The 21,050-nt window shown below is 44.8% G+C and overlaps 1 protein-coding gene across 8 annotated transcripts in view; it reads left to right on the top strand.

The window, feature by feature from the left end:
• FRY (FRY microtubule binding protein) overlaps positions 1-21,050 on the top strand; it is a 425,213-nt gene that overhangs the window by 335,283 nt on the left and 68,880 nt on the right. For all 8 annotated transcript variants that reach the window (XM_047755896.1, XM_047755892.1, XM_047755890.1 and 5 more), the window contains 7 exons: positions 310-409; positions 718-889; positions 7,252-7,508; positions 8,257-8,403; positions 9,584-9,752; positions 10,729-10,819; positions 17,314-17,396. In XM_047755896.1, coding sequence (XP_047611852.1) covers positions 310-409; positions 718-889; positions 7,252-7,508; positions 8,257-8,403; positions 9,584-9,752; positions 10,729-10,819; positions 17,314-17,396 — 1,019 coding nt within the window. The remainder of the gene's footprint in view (positions 1-309; positions 410-717; positions 890-7,251; positions 7,509-8,256; positions 8,404-9,583; positions 9,753-10,728; positions 10,820-17,313; positions 17,397-21,050) is intronic.

The following is a 21,050-nucleotide window of genomic DNA, read 5'->3' on the forward strand; positions in this document are numbered from 1 at the left end:
TTTAGATATATTGTCTTCTTTTCTTCATGTATTTCATTTCAATTAAGATAGACTTTTGTGCTCATTTATCCTGGTGTGACAGTATTCAGTTTTAACCAAAAATAGAGCTATTTCCCTTCACCTACTAGTAAATAGCAAAAGAACAGGGTCAGGGGGACAGGGAATGGCCCACTGGGCATGGGAATGTCATTAGTGTGACCGAGGTGAATGCACCATGGAGAATTTGGGGAGGTAATGATTTATCAAGATTACTAGCCAGCCTATGTCATAAACTGTGCTGTTTATTTTTGTTTGTTTGTTTTGTTTTAGGAACTATCCCTTCGACATAGTGACATTGTTAAACCTTGTTCTATTCAAGGCCTCTGACACCAACAGAGAGATTTATGAAATCTCCATGCAGCTCATGCAGGCACGTATCATTGACTACCTAGAAACGCCCATCCCTGAGCAGAGAAGATGGAAATGGTAGTTAATTGCTGAATTGCTCTTTATGGATAGGCACGTGCTTATTTCTGCGCATCGCGGGTGGACAGGATGAGTGAGAAAACAATCTCCTGTAAACAGAGGAAGTAACTGATGCTTTATCCTTTGTGCCATACTAAGATATGCATTCTTTAGCTTTATGACAAAACTTCATGAAATATAAATACTATATGGCACGTGAGCTAGCCAGCCAAGGTTTTTCACACTCTTTATTACTTTCCGACTTCTCTTTAGATCCTTGAAGCCAAACTTTTTGTATACTCAAAGAAAGTCGCTGAACAAAGACCTGGCAGCATTCTCTATGGAACGCACGGCCCATTGCCACCCCTCTACAGTGTGTCACTAGCCCTCTTGTCATGCGAACTGGCCAGGATGTACCCCGAGCTCACACTCCCACTCTTCTCAGGTACCGTGTGATAGTCATTCATGACGTGTCATCATTTCTGCTCTAAGTATTCTTTTTAAATTCTCCTAATTTAGGCTCAAAATTATTGATGCCAAATTTGTAGAGCATAGTTTGGTTGGGATGAGTTTTGTTACATGTAAAAGTAAATTCTAGAATATCTTTATAAAGAGAAAGCAGTGTATTTACAGACATGGAAAACAGACTTGTGGTTGCCAAGAGGATGGAGGGTGGGAGTGGGAGGGATGAGGGAGTTTGGGGTTAGGAGATGCAAACTCTTACACTTAGAATGGATAAGCAATGAGGTCCTGCTATACAGCACGGAGAACTACACCCAAGCTCCTAGGATAGCCCATAATGGAAAATAATATTTTTAAAAAGAATATATACATGTGTATGACCGAGTCACTTTGTTCTGCAGCAGAAATTGGTACAGCATTGTAAATCAACTGTACTTGAATTCAAAAAATTAAGAATAAAATTAAATTAAATTTACCATTAAAAGTAAAAATATAGGCGTTACCACTAGGGCACAGTAGGTTAAGAATTCTGCTGCAGTGGCTCAGGTCATTGTAGAGGCACAGGTTTGACCCCCAGGCCAGCACTGGGGATCAAAGATGGGTTAAAGGACCTGGCGTTGCCACAGCTGTGACTCAGATTCAACCCCTGGTCCAGGAACTTCCATGTGCTGGGGTTGCAGCCGTAAACAAATAAACAAATAAATAAAGCAGTGTGTTTATCTAAAACAGTGTGGTATAAATAAGCATGAGAAAAATGTGAAGACGCTTAGATGAATCATAATACTTTACATACACTTGTATGTAAGATTTTCCCCAACATTAAATATGAATGGTATAACTTCTAATCCGAATAATTGCTAAAAGTTAGTTTTTAGTGGTAACGACTATGGTATTTTGTAGCTTGAACGCTGCTACAGATACATAAGTTGTTGAAAGTTGATTTGAGACACATCTTGACAAGTCGTCTTTGTGAATAATGTTCTGGAAAATCCATTTGTCTGAGACAGTTAGTCACATCCTTGCATTGTGCCTGAAACAATAGGAGGTCCAGAGAAAACCCTTTTTGATCAGTTAAATTTCTCCTTGAAAAACTGAAATTTATTTTCATTTACTTTAACTAAGGTTTGAGGGCCGTCTGTATGCCAGGCACTGTGCTCGGGTCCTAGGAATACAGAGGTGAATAAAATAGTCTCTCCCTGGAGTTCCCATTGTGGCTCAGTGGAAACGGATCTGACTAGTATCCATGAGGATGCAGGTTCGATCCCTGGCCTCGCTCAGTGGGGTAAGGATGCAGCATTGCGGCAAGCTGTGGTATAGGTCGCAGACATGGCTTGGATCTGAGGTTGCTGTGGCTGTGGCGTAGGCCAGCAGGTGCAGCTCCAATTCGACCCCTGGCCTGAGAACCTCCATGTGCCATGGGTGTGGCCCTAAAAAGACAATAAATGAATAAATACATAAATAAATAAATAAAGCAGTCTCTCTCATCAAAGGTTCAACATTATCTAGTAATAAAGAAGGACGTGCATCATACGATTATGGTACAGGGCAGCAAGGGCCTTTTTTTTTTTTTAAATCGCATTCCCTGTACAAGATGGAAGATTAAGGAGTAATTAATTACAGGGCCAGGAAAACCAAGAAAGACTTCCCAGAAAAGCTGATGTCTGAGCTGCCTTTTGAAAGAGGAGTAGAAATTTGCAAAGCAGATAAGTAGCTGACATTGCAGTGAGTAAGGAGATAGGCACTGCGGGCCAAGGAAATAGCATATACATTGGCTTAGAGGTATAAGCTGGCATGAAGCATGTAAGAGATGACCTAGTAGCCAGTTGGGCTAAGATAATGTGCAGGGAAGCAGGAACGTTTGCGATGGTTCTCGCCAGAGAGGCAGAGGTCATCTCGCAAGGCCTCAGATTATATCCTTTACAGGCCAGTGATCCCATATGTGCTCCTTGAAACCCCTCAGAACCCTGTGAACAGGGAGGGCACTAAAGTGAGATGCTTGGGTTTTTGTTTTTGTTTCATTTTTTAAATTTTTATTGTATTTATTTTTTCCACTGTACAGCATGGGGACCAAGTTACATTTACATGTATACATTTTTTTTCCTCCCTTTGTTCTGTTGTGATATAAGTATCTAGACATAGTTCTGAATGCTACACAGCAGGATCTCATTGTAAATCCATTCCAAGAGCAATAGTTTGCATCCAATAACCCCACACTCCCGATCCCTCCCACTCCCTCCCTCTCCCCCTGGGGCAGCCACAAGTCTATTCTCCAAGTCCATGATTTTCTTTTCTGTGGAGATGTTCATTTGTGCTGGATATTAGATCTCCAGTTATAAGTGATATCATATGATATTTGGCTTTGTCTTTCTGAATTATTTCACTCAGTATGAGAGTCTCTAGTTCCATCCATGTTACAGCAAATGGCATTATGTCGTTCTTTTTTATGGCTGAGTAGTATTCCATTGTGTATCAAATAAGAAGAGAGGGGGTGAGATCAGAGTGCATTTTAGAAAGACGGACAGTGTGGAGGATGGACTAGAGAACATCTAATCCAGAGACTGGGGACCAGTTGAGACAGGATAGCAATAGTCCAAGGGAGACATGAAGAGGTCCTGGACTCAGACAGCCCAGTGAGAGCAGAGGGGAGAGACCAGAGTCAAGAGCTTCTGGGTGGAGTTCCCAGAAGGGGCAGTGTGCGCTGTCTGGGAGGGAGGTCGTGACAGCGCCCCCGCCCCCCACCCCGAGCCAGTGCTGGGAGAAGAGGAGAGGCGGGGCGAGGCAGAGATCGGGAGCTTGGTTTGGGGTATCAAGTTGTAGACAGACCGGGGCTTGGGGAAGGCCAGCGCTAGCGACTCACGGAAGACCAAAGGGGGCTAGAACCACGGGAACCAACGAGGTCATGAGTGGAAAGAAAGAACCTGAGCCCTAAAATTGAAGGACGAGGCCAAGAAAGGGCGAGGGAGCAGAGAGGGAAGTGAGGCATGTTCATGGAAGGAGAATGCCGAGCAAGTGTGTTTTCTGGACCCAGAAGTTAGGGAGAGGGAGTAAGCCTGGAACAGAGTAGAGAGAAGAGAGCTCCCCGGGAGATAAGGTCTAAAAATTACCCTCTGGATTTCACAGTTCGTTGGTAAGTGCCAGTAGTTTCCATGGAGCAGGAGCAGCAGAAGCCAGGTCTCAGGGGCTTGGGGGACAAAGAAGCGGAGAGAGAGGACGGGCTACGGTGGGATGCGGAGTCGGAGTCGGGGGATGGGTGAGATGCGAGCTTGTTGATTGGCTGAGAGGGAGAAGCCAGGAAAGGGACAGTCCAGCAACTTCAACTGGAGAGCGAGCTCATATAATGACTTGCAGGCAGGTTCACCCAAATTTTTGTCAAGAATTGACCTTTTGGCTCTTCTGATTTAGGAAGAATACATTTTTGAAAATAATGTGGAGAAAGAGGTTAGTGGATACCTAGTTCTTGCTTATACCAGCTTTACTCTTAAAATTCCCGTGGTGAGATTTTTATTGCCTGTGATTTCAAATGACGTAATTTCTTGGAAGAAATTGCCAGGCCAGTTGTTCAGGTCTTTCCCAAAGAGCCAGAAAATGTACATAGCATCTCACTGACATTGTTTCACATTGTATTTAACTCGTGTCTGGAGAGGTGAATGGGGTTGGTCACCTCACAGCCTTCCTTTCTTTTTTCCCTTTAAAACACCTCTGCAGTCAGGCTCTGACTGAGGTGCCTGGGATTCTCCAGAGAGACATCCCCGCCCCTCAGACCCCAAGTCTCACGGGCAAGATGCAAAAACATCGTAAATAAATTACTTACAAATTTTATGAATAGAAACGTTTGCACAAATTTTATAAATATAAATTTATAACTACAAGCTGGTTTTCCATCAAGAAGTCATAGATAGGAGGTGATTATTGCTACAAAACACCTGTAGATTTTTATACCACGGTTGAGAGACGGCAGGGATTCTTTTTTTAGCCTTTTTCTTGTATTAAAGCATAGTCGATTTACAGTGTTGTGCCAATTTCTGCTGTACAGCAAAGTACATATATATACAGTCCTACATATATATATATACATACATACATACATTCCCTTTCTTATATTATCGTCCTTCATGTTCTGTCCCAAGAGACTGGATAGAGTTCCCTGAGCTGTCCAGTAGTAGGTCATTGTCCATCCATTCTAAACCTAATCATTTACATCTACTAACCCCAAACTCCCAGTCCATCCCACTGCCTCCCCTCTCCCCCTTGGCAACTGCAAGTCTATTCTCTACACCTGTGTCTGTTTCTCTCTTAGCAGATGTGTGCATTTGTGCCATATTTTATATTCCGCACTCCTCTGTTGATGGACATTTCCCTTATTCCTTGTCTTAGCTTTTGGGACTCGTGCTGCTAAGAACATGTGGGTGCATGCATCTTTTTGCATTGCACATTTGTCCAGATATATGCCCAGGAGTGGGCTTGCTGGATCACATGGTAGTTCTATGTTTAGTTTTCTGAGGAACCTCCATACTGTTTTCTCTCGTGGTTGTACCAGTTTCCACTCCTACCAACAGCGCAGGAAGGTTCCCTTTTCTCCACACCCTCTCCAGCAGTTGTTTTTTGTAGAGTTATCAATGCTGGCCATTCTGACTGGTGTGAGGTGGGACCTCGTTGTAGCTGTGACTTGCATGTCTCTAGTGATCAGAAAGGTTGAGGATCTTTTCATGCGCCTACTGGCCATCCATAGGTTTGAAAGCCTACAGGTATCTTTAAGAGGCTGTCCCTCTGATTGCAAAGGTTTATTTCTCTGCAAAGTCCCAGTCCTTTCTAGGAGAGTTTAAATGGTTCTTTTGCCATGAAAGTGTCCCACATCTTTAGAAGCAGGAGTTGTTATCCTCCACCCAGCCTCCAAGTGCTCTGTGCCTCTCTTGTGTCCTCTGGCACTTTCTAGCTTGCCCCAGGGTTACCTATAGACATTAGTCTCAGCATCGCCCCCCCCCTCCCCTCCCGGGACCACATATTTAGTCTTGACTGTCTCCCACAGACTCTAGCGCAGCACCTTGCACCTGGAAGAGGCCCGTGTACTGGAATAAATGAATGTTCTGGTTTCATCAGGATCTGAATAGGTATCATAAAACTCCATAATATCAGTTATCATATCCATATACATTCAGAAATGAAGGAAATTTTGACCTTTGTGAAACACAGCACCATAACATTGTCTGATTATTGTGGCACAGCACTAAGTATGACATAGTCTTTCAAATAAAAAATTGTGATTTTTAGGCCACAGGCCGAACCCATGAAAACGACTGTTTGGGTGACGCAGTGGGACATCTCGGTGTCATTTCTGGCATCTTCCTTGTTCTTTTGCGCAGCAGCCACAGGCTCTCTAAATGAGGTTACACGCCACACGGGATACCTGCAAGTGCCTCACACCAAGCCTTCTCATTTCCCTCAGGATCAGACAGCTCCTTCTGTAAATATTAGAAATAGGAAATAAATTCAGAGCTTGCAGCATATACATGAAGCTGCGCTTTTGTATCCATAGAAAGCTTCTTTGGGTCATCAGATGAAAGCTGCTGGCAGTGAAACCAGGCAAAAACACGGTTAGAGGAAGTCATGGCAGAAGGACTGAGCTGAACACGTAGTCTCTCCCTTTTCCCTCATTCGATTTATTATGTCAAACAAAGCACAGCACTGAACACTCACGTTCGGCCTCGCGGGCAGGTTTCGAGTGGACGCCACACACGTGAGTCCAGGCATCAGGTGTGTTCTTCCTGGAGGCTCGCATCTCACGCTTTAACAGCTATGACTAGTTCATCAAAGGCACTTTGCAAAATACAGGCATAGCAGAAAATAATAGTTACTGTTGTCACAATCCCAGCTGCTGTTGGTTGAGAGCCTGCTGGGTGACAGGCGCCGTGCGGAGCTTGTTGTACACACAATGACTGTATCTTTAATTCGCACGATAGCTCAGTGTGGGGTCCTGGTGGCCCTGTTTGACAGATGAGGAAACTGAGGAACAGAGGGGTTAAGTGCACACCCCGAGTCTCATGCTGCTAGTACGCGGAGGAAGTGGGATCTGGTCCCCTGTCTGGATTCCATCTCTTCTGCTTACAGTGGATCTGAGCTCAGGAGGCCTCCCAGCCCATGCACCAAGCCTGGGCTTTCCCTGCTGAGTACCTGCTGAGAATAAGGGGCCTGAGGACAAGCCTCGGTCCTCAGACCGTGTGGCCCTGGGGCACTGCTATCTAGGAAAATGCTTGGTAGACGGAGGGCCCTGTTGGGTCTGCCCATTGCTGTTGATCTTGGTTGGGTACCTTGATGCAAGCCATGCTCTCCATCCCCGCCTTCCCCCAGAGGTGAGCCAGCGGTTCCCCACGACGCACCCCAATGGGCGCCAGATCATGCTCACCTACCTGCTGCCCTGGCTGCACAACATCGAGCTGGTGGACAGCAGGCTGCTCCTCCCAGGGTCGAGCCCCAGCAGCCCTGAGGACGACGTCAAGGACCGGGACGGAGAACCGACAGCCTCTCACGGGCTGAAGGGCAGTGGCTGGGGGTCCCCGGAGGCGACATCCCTCGTGCTGAATAACCTCATGTACATGACGGCCAAGGTAAACGCGGAAGACGCCCGCCTCCATCACGTGGCTCCACCATCCTGGGAAACTGGGGCTCATCAGACCCGGGGAAAGTGTGTTTTTCTTCTGTCATTAAAAAAATCACAAGATGAGGGTATGGCCAGTGGGGACGATTGCACAACAGTGTGAATGTATTTCGTGCCCCTGAATTGTACACTTAAAAGTGCTTAAGATGGGGAGTTCCCTGATGGCCCAGCAGTTAAGGAGCTGGCATTGCCACTGCCATGGCACGGGATCAGTTCCTGGCCTGGGAACTTCCACATGTCAAGGGTGCAGCTAAAAAAAAAGGGGTTAAGATGGGAAACTTTACGTTGTGTGTATTTTACCACAGTTTTAATCATCATCACCATAATCCTAGCATTTAGGAGTTCCCTTGCTGCATACCGGGTTAAGGATCTGGCATTGTCACTTCAGTGGCTTGGGTCACTGCTGTGGCTCAGGTTCATCCCTGGCTCAGGAACTTCCACAGCCACAGGCACAGCCAAAAAAAAAAAAAAAAAGCATAATCCTAATATTTAGAAAATCATGTAAGTATTGCATGTTCATGATGTGTGCTCATTGTAAATTTCTGAAAAGTGGCATCTTTCTAAAGAATGGCCATGCCTGCCCCTTCTTATGATCTTGAGATGACCGTGACCCTTCCACTGACTTTTAGTCGGACTTATCGCATCCTTACGTTTTTCCACCATGGCTTCCGGGCCGGTTTTTATTTCCTTGGTGACAGTATGGAGATGAAGTTCCTGGCCCGGAAATGGAAAACGCCTGGAATGCTTTAGCCAACAACGAGAAATGGAGCAACAACCTGAGGGTCACCTTGCAGTTCCTGATCAGCCTGTGCGGGGTTAGCAGCGACACGCTTCTCCTGCCCTATGTGAGTGCCCCTCGGCCTTAGGGCCACCATCCCGCCCTGTCCGTGGCTCCCTCAGCAGTTTGTGAGTCATTGTGTGCTCTTTGCTCCAAGTAGAATAGAGATGTCACCTTTCATCGGTCACACTAATCTCCCGAGAGCTTTCTAGACATTACATAAAGATCCCCTTCTTCCCCCCCCCCCCCCCCCCCCGAGACACAGACTGCAGTGTCCTGGCGACACCTCTGTCATCCCTTTTCTAAGCCTCTAGATGCAAAAACCTGTGAACTCAGGGTGCACATTCTAACAGTTACCAAAATCTGTCTTCTCTAAACATTAGACCCTATCACATAAGGGAAACTAGGCAAAACATTGTACTATTACTAAAAAAAAAAAAGTTTCATGTTTACATCTTGACGGTCTTTAGATAATAAAAATGCAGGATATACAAGTTGTTCTCTTCAAAGGTAGGTGGCAGAAAAGAGAACTAAGCAAAGAGAAGTCCTTCCGAGATGCCCGCTGCTTAGCGTTTGTATTTTAGGTTGATGGGATCAACGAAACAACTGCCTTTTTTTAAAAATGGTAATTCAGTTGGCATCTGGGTGCTGGTTGTTTTTCGGAGGGATTTCATGCCTGCCTGGTGGTCTGAGTCACAAAAGCCACGTGGCAGCTTCCGTGCCTCAGGTTTGACTGCGAGGGCTGCAGAAACACAGAGCTTTAATCCAGGGTTATTTTTGACTCGCAACATGCAAACAGCTAAAACCGTTTGTTTGTAAGGGGGAAGAGGATAGTGGGGGCGTGAGGGGGTCCTTTTTACACAAAAACAGCTAGCAGTTTTTCCCCTCGGTTTGTGTAAACAAAATCCTTTCTCAAGATGAGACCTTGGAGGGCAAGTTTTTAGTCTGGATGGAAGTCGTCTCTGCCCCCAAAGTAACTTCTGCAAACACAGCCGTTAGGGAAGGGGAAGCGCTTTGGCCGCGCGGTGCTGTCAGAGGTGCGTGTGAAAAGAGACAATTGCAATCCAGACGCTTGGGTCCCGCATCCTGGGCGAGAAGGAGGACCAGCGACCAGGGTGAGAGCCCCCCGCCCCCGGGAGAGGCGCTCTCCTCACAATGAATGGGTCACGCTCCTCGCTGCCGCCCACGGCCTCGCGTGGTCGCCCACGCGCCGGGAAAGCAGCCCCGCGCTCTGTTTCCCGTCCCAGATTAAAAAGGTGGCCATGTACCTGTGCCGTAATAACACCATCCAGACCATGGAGGAGCTGCTCTTCGAGCTTCAGCAGACGGAGCCGGTGAACCCCATCGTCCAGCACTGTGACAACCCGCCCTTCTACCGCTTCGCCGCCAGCAGCAAGGCTTCCGCCGCAGCCTCCGGTAGGACGGGCGCCCGGGGCCGACGCCTGGTCGTGGATCCCGGGATTGGCCTCTTTGTAGAGCAGGGAAAGGATTGGAATGTGTGTTGAGTCCTTTTTCTTACTCCTACATCGTTGCTCGTTTAAGAGATGGCCGAAGGGTGGCTGAGATCGGAGGATATCATGGGTTCATCGAATGACTCTGAGACTGATGGCGAGGCGGGAGCCCGGGACTCATGCCCTGGGGCTGGTACTTTAGGCTGATCCCAGGGAGGACACTGCAGCCGCTTAGGAGTCTCATTTCTGGACCCTCCTTGTATCTAGGAGATCCCCTTGGCTAATTTTCTCCCAGCTGTTAACTGAAACGCACCCCCCAACACACACACACACACACACACACACACACACCCCAGTATTATCACTTGCAATCAATCAGCCTGTCAGCAACATGTTAGGAGACGCATACCACCCCCCTCAAATTCCTTAGAGCCACCCTCCCTTTGATGTACCTACCACTGCAACTGCCTTCAGACCCCCCCCACCGACTCGTCTCATGCCCTCGGTGCCCTACATGCAGAGCCAGGTGCTCCAGAGAAGCAGATAGACATGAGATGCTCTAGGCACCTGGAACTGCTTCACTAACATTCGTTCAATGACTCCTGGACCCAGAAATGCTAAAGCAGCTACCAGCAGGGCTGGCCACTACAAATAAGCCTGTTACCTAAGTAGCCAGGAAAAACAGGTTTCAAGAATGTCGTAGCCTTGCTTTATGAGAGAGCTCAGGAATTTGGCTGGACTGTAGCAGATGTCTGGGTGTCTCCGTTTCGCTGGTGTGGGCTTGGAAGCTTGTTCAGAATGCCTGAGATTGTGCAGAAGGTGTAAGGAATCTCTCAGACACAAGGTTTTCACAGGAAACCCTTTCCTGGAATTACTGGAAATGCACGCTTGACCCTGTGGCCTGCTTTTCTCTAAGCGTTGTCCTTTCATTCCGTCTGCAGGGACAACCTCCAGCAGCAACACAGTGGTTGCCGGCCAGGACAATTTCCCAGATGCTGAGGAGAACAAGATATTGAAAGAATCTGATGAGAGGTTGGTGCATACATTTGGCTTAATATCCAGTTTAACTTCCAGCAGTAGTCTATCAAAACATGAATCAAATTTGGGGGGTTTCATAAATCACACACACTGACTTTCAAACTCCGCTCTGTATATCCCTAAAGATATGATTTCTTCCTGAGCAAAGCCAAGGGAGAGAAAGATTAAGAGGAAAGTTGTTCTGATAGCTGGAGCCCATTTCCCCCAGGGCTTAAGAAAAGCCACAAGGTGTTGTGCTAATGGACACAGACCATCTGGAGTTAGAGGGAATTTCCATGTGACATTTTCAACTCTGGTTCTTAGAGGTAGAGTCGTTATCTTGAGATGAACTCTATGAAACATCGCCATTCTTCTTTCATCGTTACTCTGGCTTCTTGCTTAAGCAAGAACACTGTCCAAAAAATGTCTCAATCTGCTTCCCATTAGCTCTTTAATGATGCTATTTCTCTTGTTCATATTTCTGCCTTCTCAACACCTAGGAACTACTCATGAGTAAGCTCAGTCTGGGTCACTGTTTCCTGCAGTTGTTTGGGAAGAACAGAGAGACAAACCAAAAGAGCTGAACAGGACTCAAATTTAAAAATAAAAATTATAGAGTTCCCATCATGGCTCAGTGGTTAGCCAATCCGATTGAGAACCATGAGGTTGTGGGTTCGATCCCTGGCCTCACTCAGTGGGTTAAGGATCCGGCGTTGCCGTGAGCTGTGGTGTGGGTCAAGGACGCGGCTCGGATCCCACTTTGCTGTGGCTGTGCCTGTGGCCAGCGGATACAGCTCTGATTGGACCCCTAGCTTGGGAAGCTCCATATGCCACTGGAGCGGCCCAAGAAATGGCCAAAAAAAAAAGAAGACAAAAAAATTAAAAAAATAAAAATTAGGATGATTGAAAACTTCATGGTGTTGAAAACTCCTTCAGCTGAGTGTTTTCTAGTGAAAAGTAACAGGGAACTCTTTTACTTAAGAAATTAATTACAAGGGGAGTTCCTATCACAGTGCAGTGCAAATGAATCCGACTAGATACCATATAAGATTGTGGGTTCGATCCCTGGCCTCACTCAGTGGGTTAAGGATCCACCGTTGCTGTGAGCTTCAGTGTAGGTTGCAGACGTGGCTCAGATCTGATGTTGCTGTGGCCGCTCCAGTTCGACCCCTAGCCTGGGAATCTCCATATGCCAAGGGTGTGGCCCTAAAAAGCAAAACAAAAAAAGAAGTTAATTACAAGGATGAGTACTCATGAATTCATACTGGAGAAAATTTAGTGTATCAAATAATGAAAATAAGTCATTTAGCCTAAAAAATCCCTGGATGCTTTGTGACTGTCCTTGGGATTTCATCCTGTGACACCAGAATATACCAGCGGCTACAGGTGGAAGATGATCTGATCTAAGGCTGGAGTTCTGAAAGTTCATTCTCTAATTTAGCCTCTTACCAAATTCTCAGCACATTCGTTATTGGGTTGCTGCACTGCCTTTAGGCAGATGCTCACCCATATAAGCTTGCCTTCAGATAAGAAAACTAACTCAGAGTTCCCATTGTGTCTCAGCAGTACTGAACCTGACCAGTATCATGAGGATGCGGGTTCAATCCCTGGCCTCGCTCAGTGGGTTAAGGATCTGGCACTGCCGTGAGCTGTGGTGTAGGTCACAGACATGGCTCAGATCCCGCATTGCTGTGGCTTTGGTGTAGGCCGGCAGCTGCAGCTCCAGTTTGACCCCTAGCCTGGGAATTTCTATTGCCCCCAAAAATTGCTATTGCAGCCCTAAAAAAAAAACCTAATTCAGTAGATTATGAATTATAGACTTTTTCCTTTGTAGTTCTCTGTTAAAGGTCTTTCTCAGAAATGGATGAAGGTTATCATACTCCATACATCAGTGGCAGAGTACAAGATTGTTAGTTAACGTGTTATTTTTAATCTCTGTTTGCCAGTACCTTCTTTGGACTCTTCCCTCATGGTAAAAAAAAAAAATAATAATAATAATCATATATTTTCCTGAAGATATTTCTACTTTCTGGTGGGCATGTACCATTCTTTACCATTTATTGTGTAGTCTGAATTTTTCATCGTAATTTACATTAAGGTGGAAAGGTGATACGTTTCTATATATATTAACATCTCATCACAAAGACCCCTTTAGGACCAGAAGTTCTGAGTGTCCTGTCTAAATGTTTCATCGTGGTCTTTCAAATGAAGAAGCCAGTTACCACTATTACATTAAGACCAGGAAATATCTATGAGAGAGCCTTTCTTGTTTATCTCTTGCTTTCCTGCTCCATCACCGCATCTCTGTTGGCCATTGGAAAGCCTGATGCAGTGATCTACCCACATTTTTACATATTCATACACATATAATTCATTCATATCGACTGTATCTATTTAATCTACCCAGAGACACATTAATTGATCACATACATACATGTATGATTGTACCTATATTAATATTCTACGCCAAAGGGTCGTCCTGTCCCACTGACTCTGTATTCCACTGACTCTTTCCCTAACATAGTCTCTTATTTCTTTGAAAGTAGACTGTGCCCTCAGCCTGTAGTACCTTTTTTCTCTGCAATCTGCTCATCATCCATCTCCCCCATGGATCCTGCCATGTTGATTTATAGGGACCTGTACACGTGCTTGTGCCTTAACCCATAGACTTCCATTATTAGAAAACAGATTCTATAACTCTCATACCTATTTCTATCCTCAGTATTAGCCTACAAGGCTACACAAAGTAGCATTTTGAAAATGTTTCTTCAGTATGTGAATGACAGTTAGAGAAACATCACAGCCCCAGAGGTGCATAAGCTGTCCAAACACCATCCAGCCCCACCCCCCTTGCTAACCTCATTACAAAAGCAGTTATTTATTCTTCCCTTTACAATCCTTCTAGACAGAGTGTACAGAGATAATATTGGTCAGAAATACTGACACAATTCCTGGGGGTGCTGGTCACTAGAATATAGTATTGGGCTCCAGGGGGCGCCCTGAAGTTGTGCACAGCGGCAGCCCTGATGCCATATTCTTCACAACTACTTAAGGGGTCTTTGATGTAACTCAGAAATATTTAATAATACCATACCTACTGACAATTCAGATAGCTTATCGTAAAAGAACCATTAAAACCAGGGTAAAACAGCAAGAGTCAAACTAGAAGGAAAGTAAGATAACTAGGCCAAAGGTCCTAAGGAAAACTCCTAAAAGTTAATATTAACCTAACTCTGAGTTCCTCAACAAAGTAAAAAAAGAAAAACAGAGCAAATTTTGTAACTTCCAGTATGTCAAAAGACCAAACAAAAATGATTCATCAGAAGCTGCTAAAAAAGTATCCCTAAGCTCTAAGAAGTATTTATCATGTCATTTTTCTAAAATGAAACAATAAAGGGAACATATATTTTAATTAAAATAGCGGTTTATGGAGTTCCCATTGTGGCTCAGTGGTTTGCGAATCCGACTAGGAACCATGAGGTTGCAGGTTCGATCCCTGGCCTCGCTCAGTGGGTTAAGGATCCAGCGTTGCCGTGAGCTGTGGTGCAGGTTGCAGACGAGGCTTGGATCCCGAGTTGCTGTGGCTCTGGCGTAGGCTGGCGGCTACAGCTCTGATTCGACCCCTAGCCTGGGAACCTCCATATGCCACAGGAGCGGCCCAAGAAATGGCAAAAAGACCAAAAAAAATAAAAAATAAAAATAAAATAAAATAAAACAGCAGTTTGTAAAATATGCAGAAACCAACCCTTTAAGTATTTTAGTACATCAAGCCTTATTAAAGCCCATCCTACTATATTTGTAGCTCCATGAAAGGATTTTTCATAGGGAACTAAAAGTAAAAGACTTCAACTGTGTAAGTTTCAGGTGATCTGTGTTGATATTGGGGTAGAGATGAATAAGCTACAGAAAGTTACCTGAGTATTAATTTGAGCAAAAGCAGCAAGAAAAAACTTTCGGCAACACTGCCCGCTTCTAGTTTTTCTCCGAGCAGAGCTATTTTATGGTACATTTCTAAGACACGTACTTTCATAAGACTAGTCAGTCTGTTTAAGGCCTTGAAATTCCTCTATGACCTGGACCCCAGGTTAGTTTCTTCAACCCAGGAAAGCAAAGGAACATGACAGATTTTACTCCTGGGAGTCGGTTTTTACTTCTCCCGGTTGCCAGGGGTACACTTGACTGTACAGTGGCTTCTATTGTCTCCAGAATAAGGAGGGGAGCCTGGAAGAGACTTGCTCTTCCCCCCTCACCTCGGCCTCATAAACTCCTCCCAGCAATCCTTCAGATCTATCTCAAAAAGGCAAAGAGAAGAATTGTCACCCATTCTGCAAGTCTTCCCTGCCTGGCTTGCCCGAGCACGGTTGTAAAACCGACATAGATCACAATTCTTGAGCAGCAAGAAGGGCCGTCCAGCTCCCTGTCCCATGGAAATCTCCAGATGTGGAGTTCTTGCATCACCCTGTTTTGGTTCCTTGCTGAATCATGTCTGGGGTCCGCATATGCTGTTTCTAGCTTTGCATTTATCAGCATAAACATGATTAAAGAACTTCGTTAGAAGGTCGTAGGTTTGTCGCTTTTCCAATTTCGTACGTACCCGTCTGATGCAGATAATCACGTGACCCGATGTGTATGAAACTAAGCAGATGTCCTCCAGCTTCTGTTTGCTAGATCCACAAAGTAATAGCCCCAGAGATATGAGAATGAAGACTGTTTGAAATATAAAGTCAGGATCAAAAGAAAAAAGAAAAAAAAAAAAGCTGCTCTAAATACCTGCAGAGTGAATAAAACCAAAGGCGTTCTGGTCTTGCTGGTCATTAGAGGCCGTTCGCGTGTGTACTCAGCAAAGCCAAACCACTGTCGCAGTGTTTGGAGGTTTTACACCTGGGGCAAGGGAGCATCTTCACGGTACCTCCAGTGCTCTTTCCTGGGAGAGAACAGCGGGAGCCCTGCATTGTCTAATGTTCCAGAGGAAGCGAGAGTTGATCTGGAATCAGGCAGGACACACAGTCATGTAGGAGCACACATGACTTTGGCTTGACTTCTCCAGCTATTTCTAGATGGCTTGAGTTCTTTGCTTTGGCTGTGTGTGTGTGTGTGTGTGTGCGCGCGTGTGTTAGATAAACACTGCTCTCTATCTTTTTATATAAAGGACAAGTGTTTTTCTATTTCATTTCACCCACACTTGCCCTCAGTTATACCCTTGCCTGACCTTCCAGCTCTTTGGATGATAAAAAATGCTGTTGATCAATCCGGTGCCCTGAAAAGGCAAAGGCATTCTAGAAATTCAAGGCAGAAGCATAGTAATGAATACCTTATAGTTGGATGGCGTCTCGCAGTTTGGGGAACACTCTTGCATCATGTCTTTTGATTCTCACAACATACCCAACAAAGAAATGGTGAAATGTTATTATTACTCCTTTTTGGCAAGTGTGGAAGGGGAAGGACTGGGCCAGGGTCACATGAGTGAGAGTCCAGCCTGGGGGCGCCTCTCCCCCTTCTCAGAGGCAGCCTGGCAGTCCAAGCATCTCGGTGCTGCCACCTCCCTTGGGCTGACATAGGACAAGTTGTGTGGCCTCACTCAGTCTGTTCCCTTGTTTGCATAGTAATTATGCTTACCTCGAAGATGAGTGAGATTAAATGAGAGAATATATGTGAAATCATTTTTATCTCAACCTTTTCTTCTTATTATTATTATCATCATTATCATTACTTCTTAAGCCACCAGACGGACGATACAGAAAGAGTCCCTCTGGTTAAATCATTCATCAATACCTCTTTCAGGAAAACTTTAAAGCTGGCCAAGTCCAAAATGTGTTATGAAACTATTTTTTGTGTATACCTAATTTCTGTCTCCTTTCACTTGTTTGATTATTCAGCAGTTTTTTTCTGGACCACCTATCATATGCCAGGTTGCCATGTCAGTAAAGGGTTCATATTAGTCTGTATCATGCTCATTTTCTTTCCAAACAAATGTTATCATTTTCTAGTGTAATTCGAATATTAGCCTTAAAGATGTTTGTCTTTTCGGAGTTCCCAAAAAAATAAACAGCGGGGATGAACCCAACTAGTATCCATGAGGATGTGGGTTCGATTCCTGGCCTCCCTCCCTGGGTTAAGGATCCAGCATTGCTGTGAACTGTGGTGTAGGTTGCAGATGCGGCTTGGATCCTGCATTGCTGTAGCTGTGGCGAAGGCTGGCAGCTACGGCTCTGATTCGACCCCTAGCCTGGGAATTTCCATATGCCATGAGTGAGGACCTAGAAAGATTAAAAAAAAAAAAAAAAGTTTGTCTTTTCAAGGTTTGAACTTGTGCTCCTCAACAAAAGTGACCACTGGCTCTCTCGAGGCCAAAGGGAGTATTTCTTGTACACTTTCTCCAGTATTCTTTTAGGAAAAGCATCAGAACTAGCTGCCAAAAAATCAGCCCGGAAATAATAGTATGTGTTTTTGTGTCACAGCACGTCCACGCGTGTGTCAATATCTCATGCTAGCTGTTCTTGTATTTGAAGGTTTAGTAACGTCATCAGAGCCCACACCCGTCTGGAGTCGAGATACAGCAATAGCTCTGGAGGGTCATACGATGAGGATAAAAGTAAGTACCAGGAGGCTGTGGGGTTTCAGATGGAAGGCAGATGGTTGGAGAAGGGCAAATATGTGTTATGATTATTCTCGTTCTAAGCACTGAAAAGGGGCCCATAAATATTACTGTGCCTCTGGGCACAGAGTCAGCCTCTTAAATAAGGGGAAAAAGAAGCTAAGCAGTGTATGAATCAAAATTTTTAAACTTCAAGCTACTACCCAAACCCTCTTTTTGTATTCTTAGTCCTTTTTCTCTGTGATGCAGTTGGAGAAAGGCTAGTAGGCACTTGTCCCATTAGAAAACAGACGTTGCCTATCTTGGGAATGGATTTAACCTTTACACTTTGTGAGTCAAATCACCCAGGATACATCTCTTTTCACACCGAATCTCTCAGTGGCATAGTCTCAGTAGCCCAGTGCAAACCTGTAGCTCCTGGTCTGGCAAGGTTTATCACAGGCATTTCATTGTACCTTGAGAAGTTGAGAAAACCAAAAAGGCCAGTGCATTCATTAAGTGTGTTTAAGCCCTGGACAGGTTGTGTAGATAATGAGCAAATACAACGAGGTCTTACTATTCACAAATTGCAGAAATGCTAGAACCAAAGAACACGCCCCGGGACCCTTTGCTGTGCTACGGGAATTGGTAAACGAGCTGGTGGAACTTATCGGACTCTTTTGGTAGAAATCATAGTGTTTTTTGTTAGTTTCATTTTGTAAGTCAGTGCATTGGGTCGGTGTCCTGGTTGTTTTGAATTGTTTTTGTTCTTATGGGAAATGTGCAGAGCAGGGCAAGAACTAAGTCATTCTAATGACACCACAGTTCGGCTCTCCTTACTTTTACTTCTTCACACCTTGATAGGCAGTTCTCCACCATTCAGAAGACCAGTGGGAGTTCCCATTGTGGCTCAAAGCTTAAGAACCCAGCTAGTATCCATGAGGATGTGGGTTTGAGCCCTGGCCTCGCTCAGGGGGGTGAGAATCCGGCATTGTCACAAGCTGGGATGCAGGTGGCAGATGTGGCTCAGATCTGGTGTGGCTGTGGTGTAGACCAGCAGCTGCAGCTCCGATTCAACCCCTAGCCTAGGAACCTCCCTATGCTGTGGGTGTGGCCCTAAAAAGAAAAAAAGAAAAAAAAGAGAAGAAAAAAAAAAAGAACAAAAGATCAAAGTCTAAAATCCGTATATAATTGCTATACGCAGGTTAAGTTTGAGCTGTATCTTTTTCTAGAGCTGTCAGTATGAGGGTTTAAAAAAAAAAACAAAGCTGTTTGCATTTTCCCTCGTGTCTGTGCTCCACCAGGGGACTGTACTATCCAAACACCAAACAGGTAACTCTCAGGAGCACAGACCATTAGTTCTAGGCAGGACCAAATTTTATTTATTTATTTATTTATTTATTTATTTATTTATTTATTTATGTCTTTTTAGGGCCACACTCATGGTGTATGGAGGTTCCCAGGCTAGGGGTCTACTCGGAGCTATAGCTGCCGGCCTACACCACAGCCACAGCAACGCCAGATCCGAGCCGCGTCTGGAAGGTGACATCACAGCCCACAGCAGTGGCAGATCCTTAATCCACTGAGCAAGGCCAGGGATCGAACGCACATCCTCATGGATACTAGTCGGGTTAACCGCTGAGCTATGATGGAAACTCCAGGACCAGATGTTATAGATGAAGGAAGTGGTACCTGAGAAATGGAGAGTTGTTGGTTCAGGAGGAGTCTCATTGCTGTGCAATGTTTGGTAACACAAAAATTTGAGAACAGAAAAATTGAATCATGAAAAGATGAGGCAGTCAGATCCAGGCTCCCCCAGAATGTGACATGCATGTTATAACAAAATGTAACACTCCGTGACTATGGATCTTACATGAGGAATATTGTTGAACTTTAGCCAGTTGCTTCCTTCAAAGCCTCTCTCTCTTTGTTCTGGGTTTAGGACTCTGAATTTGGTAGAAACATTGTAACAAAGTAAAAAACACTGTAACAAAGAATTATTAAAAAGAATTAAAAAGACAGCTGCAGTGTAAGTTGTAGCTCAAAACGAAGTCATTTTGAGAATACATCTTTGGAGCCCTCTGGTATTAAAATCTCACTTTCCTTTATATCTTGTGGAAGAGTGACTTTCAGAGGATAATTATAACAAAATGAGCTAATAATGCTGTCGTTATGTAAACTCAGATCCCTGACTTCGGGGACAAAGAGGAAAAGTAATAGAAGTATGTATAATGGGAAAGAAAAACTATTGAGAATGCAGATAAGGTATGAAGAATAGTCTAGTATTATCATCGTGGCCTCTATTTTACCTAGAAACGTCTATAAATGTGCTATACCCAAATAAACAGAATTTGGGGTACAGAACTTGAATTTGACTGAGTCATGTGTCAATAATATATATTCTTCACATGATTACTGATCTTAATCAGAGGAGTCAGAGCTCACAGTTCGTATGTAGTGTGGGTGCTGAGAGCTCAAAGTTTAAATTACTCATTATAAGAGAAAATGAGGAGTTCCCGCTGTGGGTCAGTGGGTTAATGATCCAGCATCGTCTTTGTGGAAGCACAAGTCCGATCTCTGGCCCAGGGCAGTGCGTTAAGGATCCCACGTTGCCGCAGCTGTGGCGGAGGTCGCAGTAGCGACTCTGATGCAGTCCCTGGGCCTGGAACTTCCATATGCCAGAGGTGTGGCTGAAAAAGAAAAGAAAGAGAGAGAGAATGAAATCAAGCTATTCCAACAGATCATCACACAGAGTTCACAAAATATATGCTAAGATCCTTTTCCAGGCATTCAAGCGATAGAACTGGACTTTGGCTGCCTTGGATGAAGCAACTTGTCTAGCCGGGCAGGAATCCCATCAGGATTTGGGAGACTGGGTGCCCCCTGATTTAGCCCTGAAAAAAAAATTTTTTTTTTTTAATCTTTCCTAGGGCTACACCCCAGGCATATGGAAATTCCCAGGCTAGGGGTCCAATCAGAGCTGTATCCACTGGCCTATATCACAGTCACAGCTACTCAGGATCCAAAACCTTGCGGCCAGCCGTCTGGTTCATGCTAAGGAGAATCAGTTCCTCCCCGAAGGCCTGAGGGTATCAGCAGAGGTAGGACCAGCGAGAAACCTCGTGGCCCAGTGCTTCATAGTCTGCATTTATTCAAAAAGGATGGTGCGCAGCCTCTTCATTGTATTTTCTATTAAAAAAAAAAAATACCGCCTCAAGTAAAATGGACAAACCAGCAGATTGAGGCCTACTCTACAAAGGAGCTTTCTACCAATTATATGTCAGTGCTTTTTTTTTTTCCCCAGAACTGCTTAAAAGATCTGGATTATGTTCCAGGGCCACATGCTAATGTGTGTAACCCACCGTAAGCATACAGCTCCTTCAGCTGGATAGCAGCTGAGCCGTGGTAGTTTAGGAATAACTGTAGGGAATCAGTTGTAGGTTATCTTCAGCCCACTCGGCACATTTGTGCTAATTGAGTACATATCTGAGAACATCACTGAAGCAAAAAGTCACGTGTCTTTTCCTCCCAGAAACCCCTCAAGTTTCTTTTTCTTTTTCATTGTTCGATATTCTTCCATTTTTGCCCCTCTCTCAAGTTTTGTAAACTAGTTAGTTGGAAATGCATTTTGCGACGGACTCATCGTAGGTGGTTATTCAAGAAGTGAATGTG

This window comes from Phacochoerus africanus, chromosome 13 (genome assembly GCF_016906955.1).
Source record: "Phacochoerus africanus isolate WHEZ1 chromosome 13, ROS_Pafr_v1, whole genome shotgun sequence".
Taxonomy (NCBI): domain Eukaryota; kingdom Metazoa; phylum Chordata; class Mammalia; order Artiodactyla; family Suidae; genus Phacochoerus; species Phacochoerus africanus.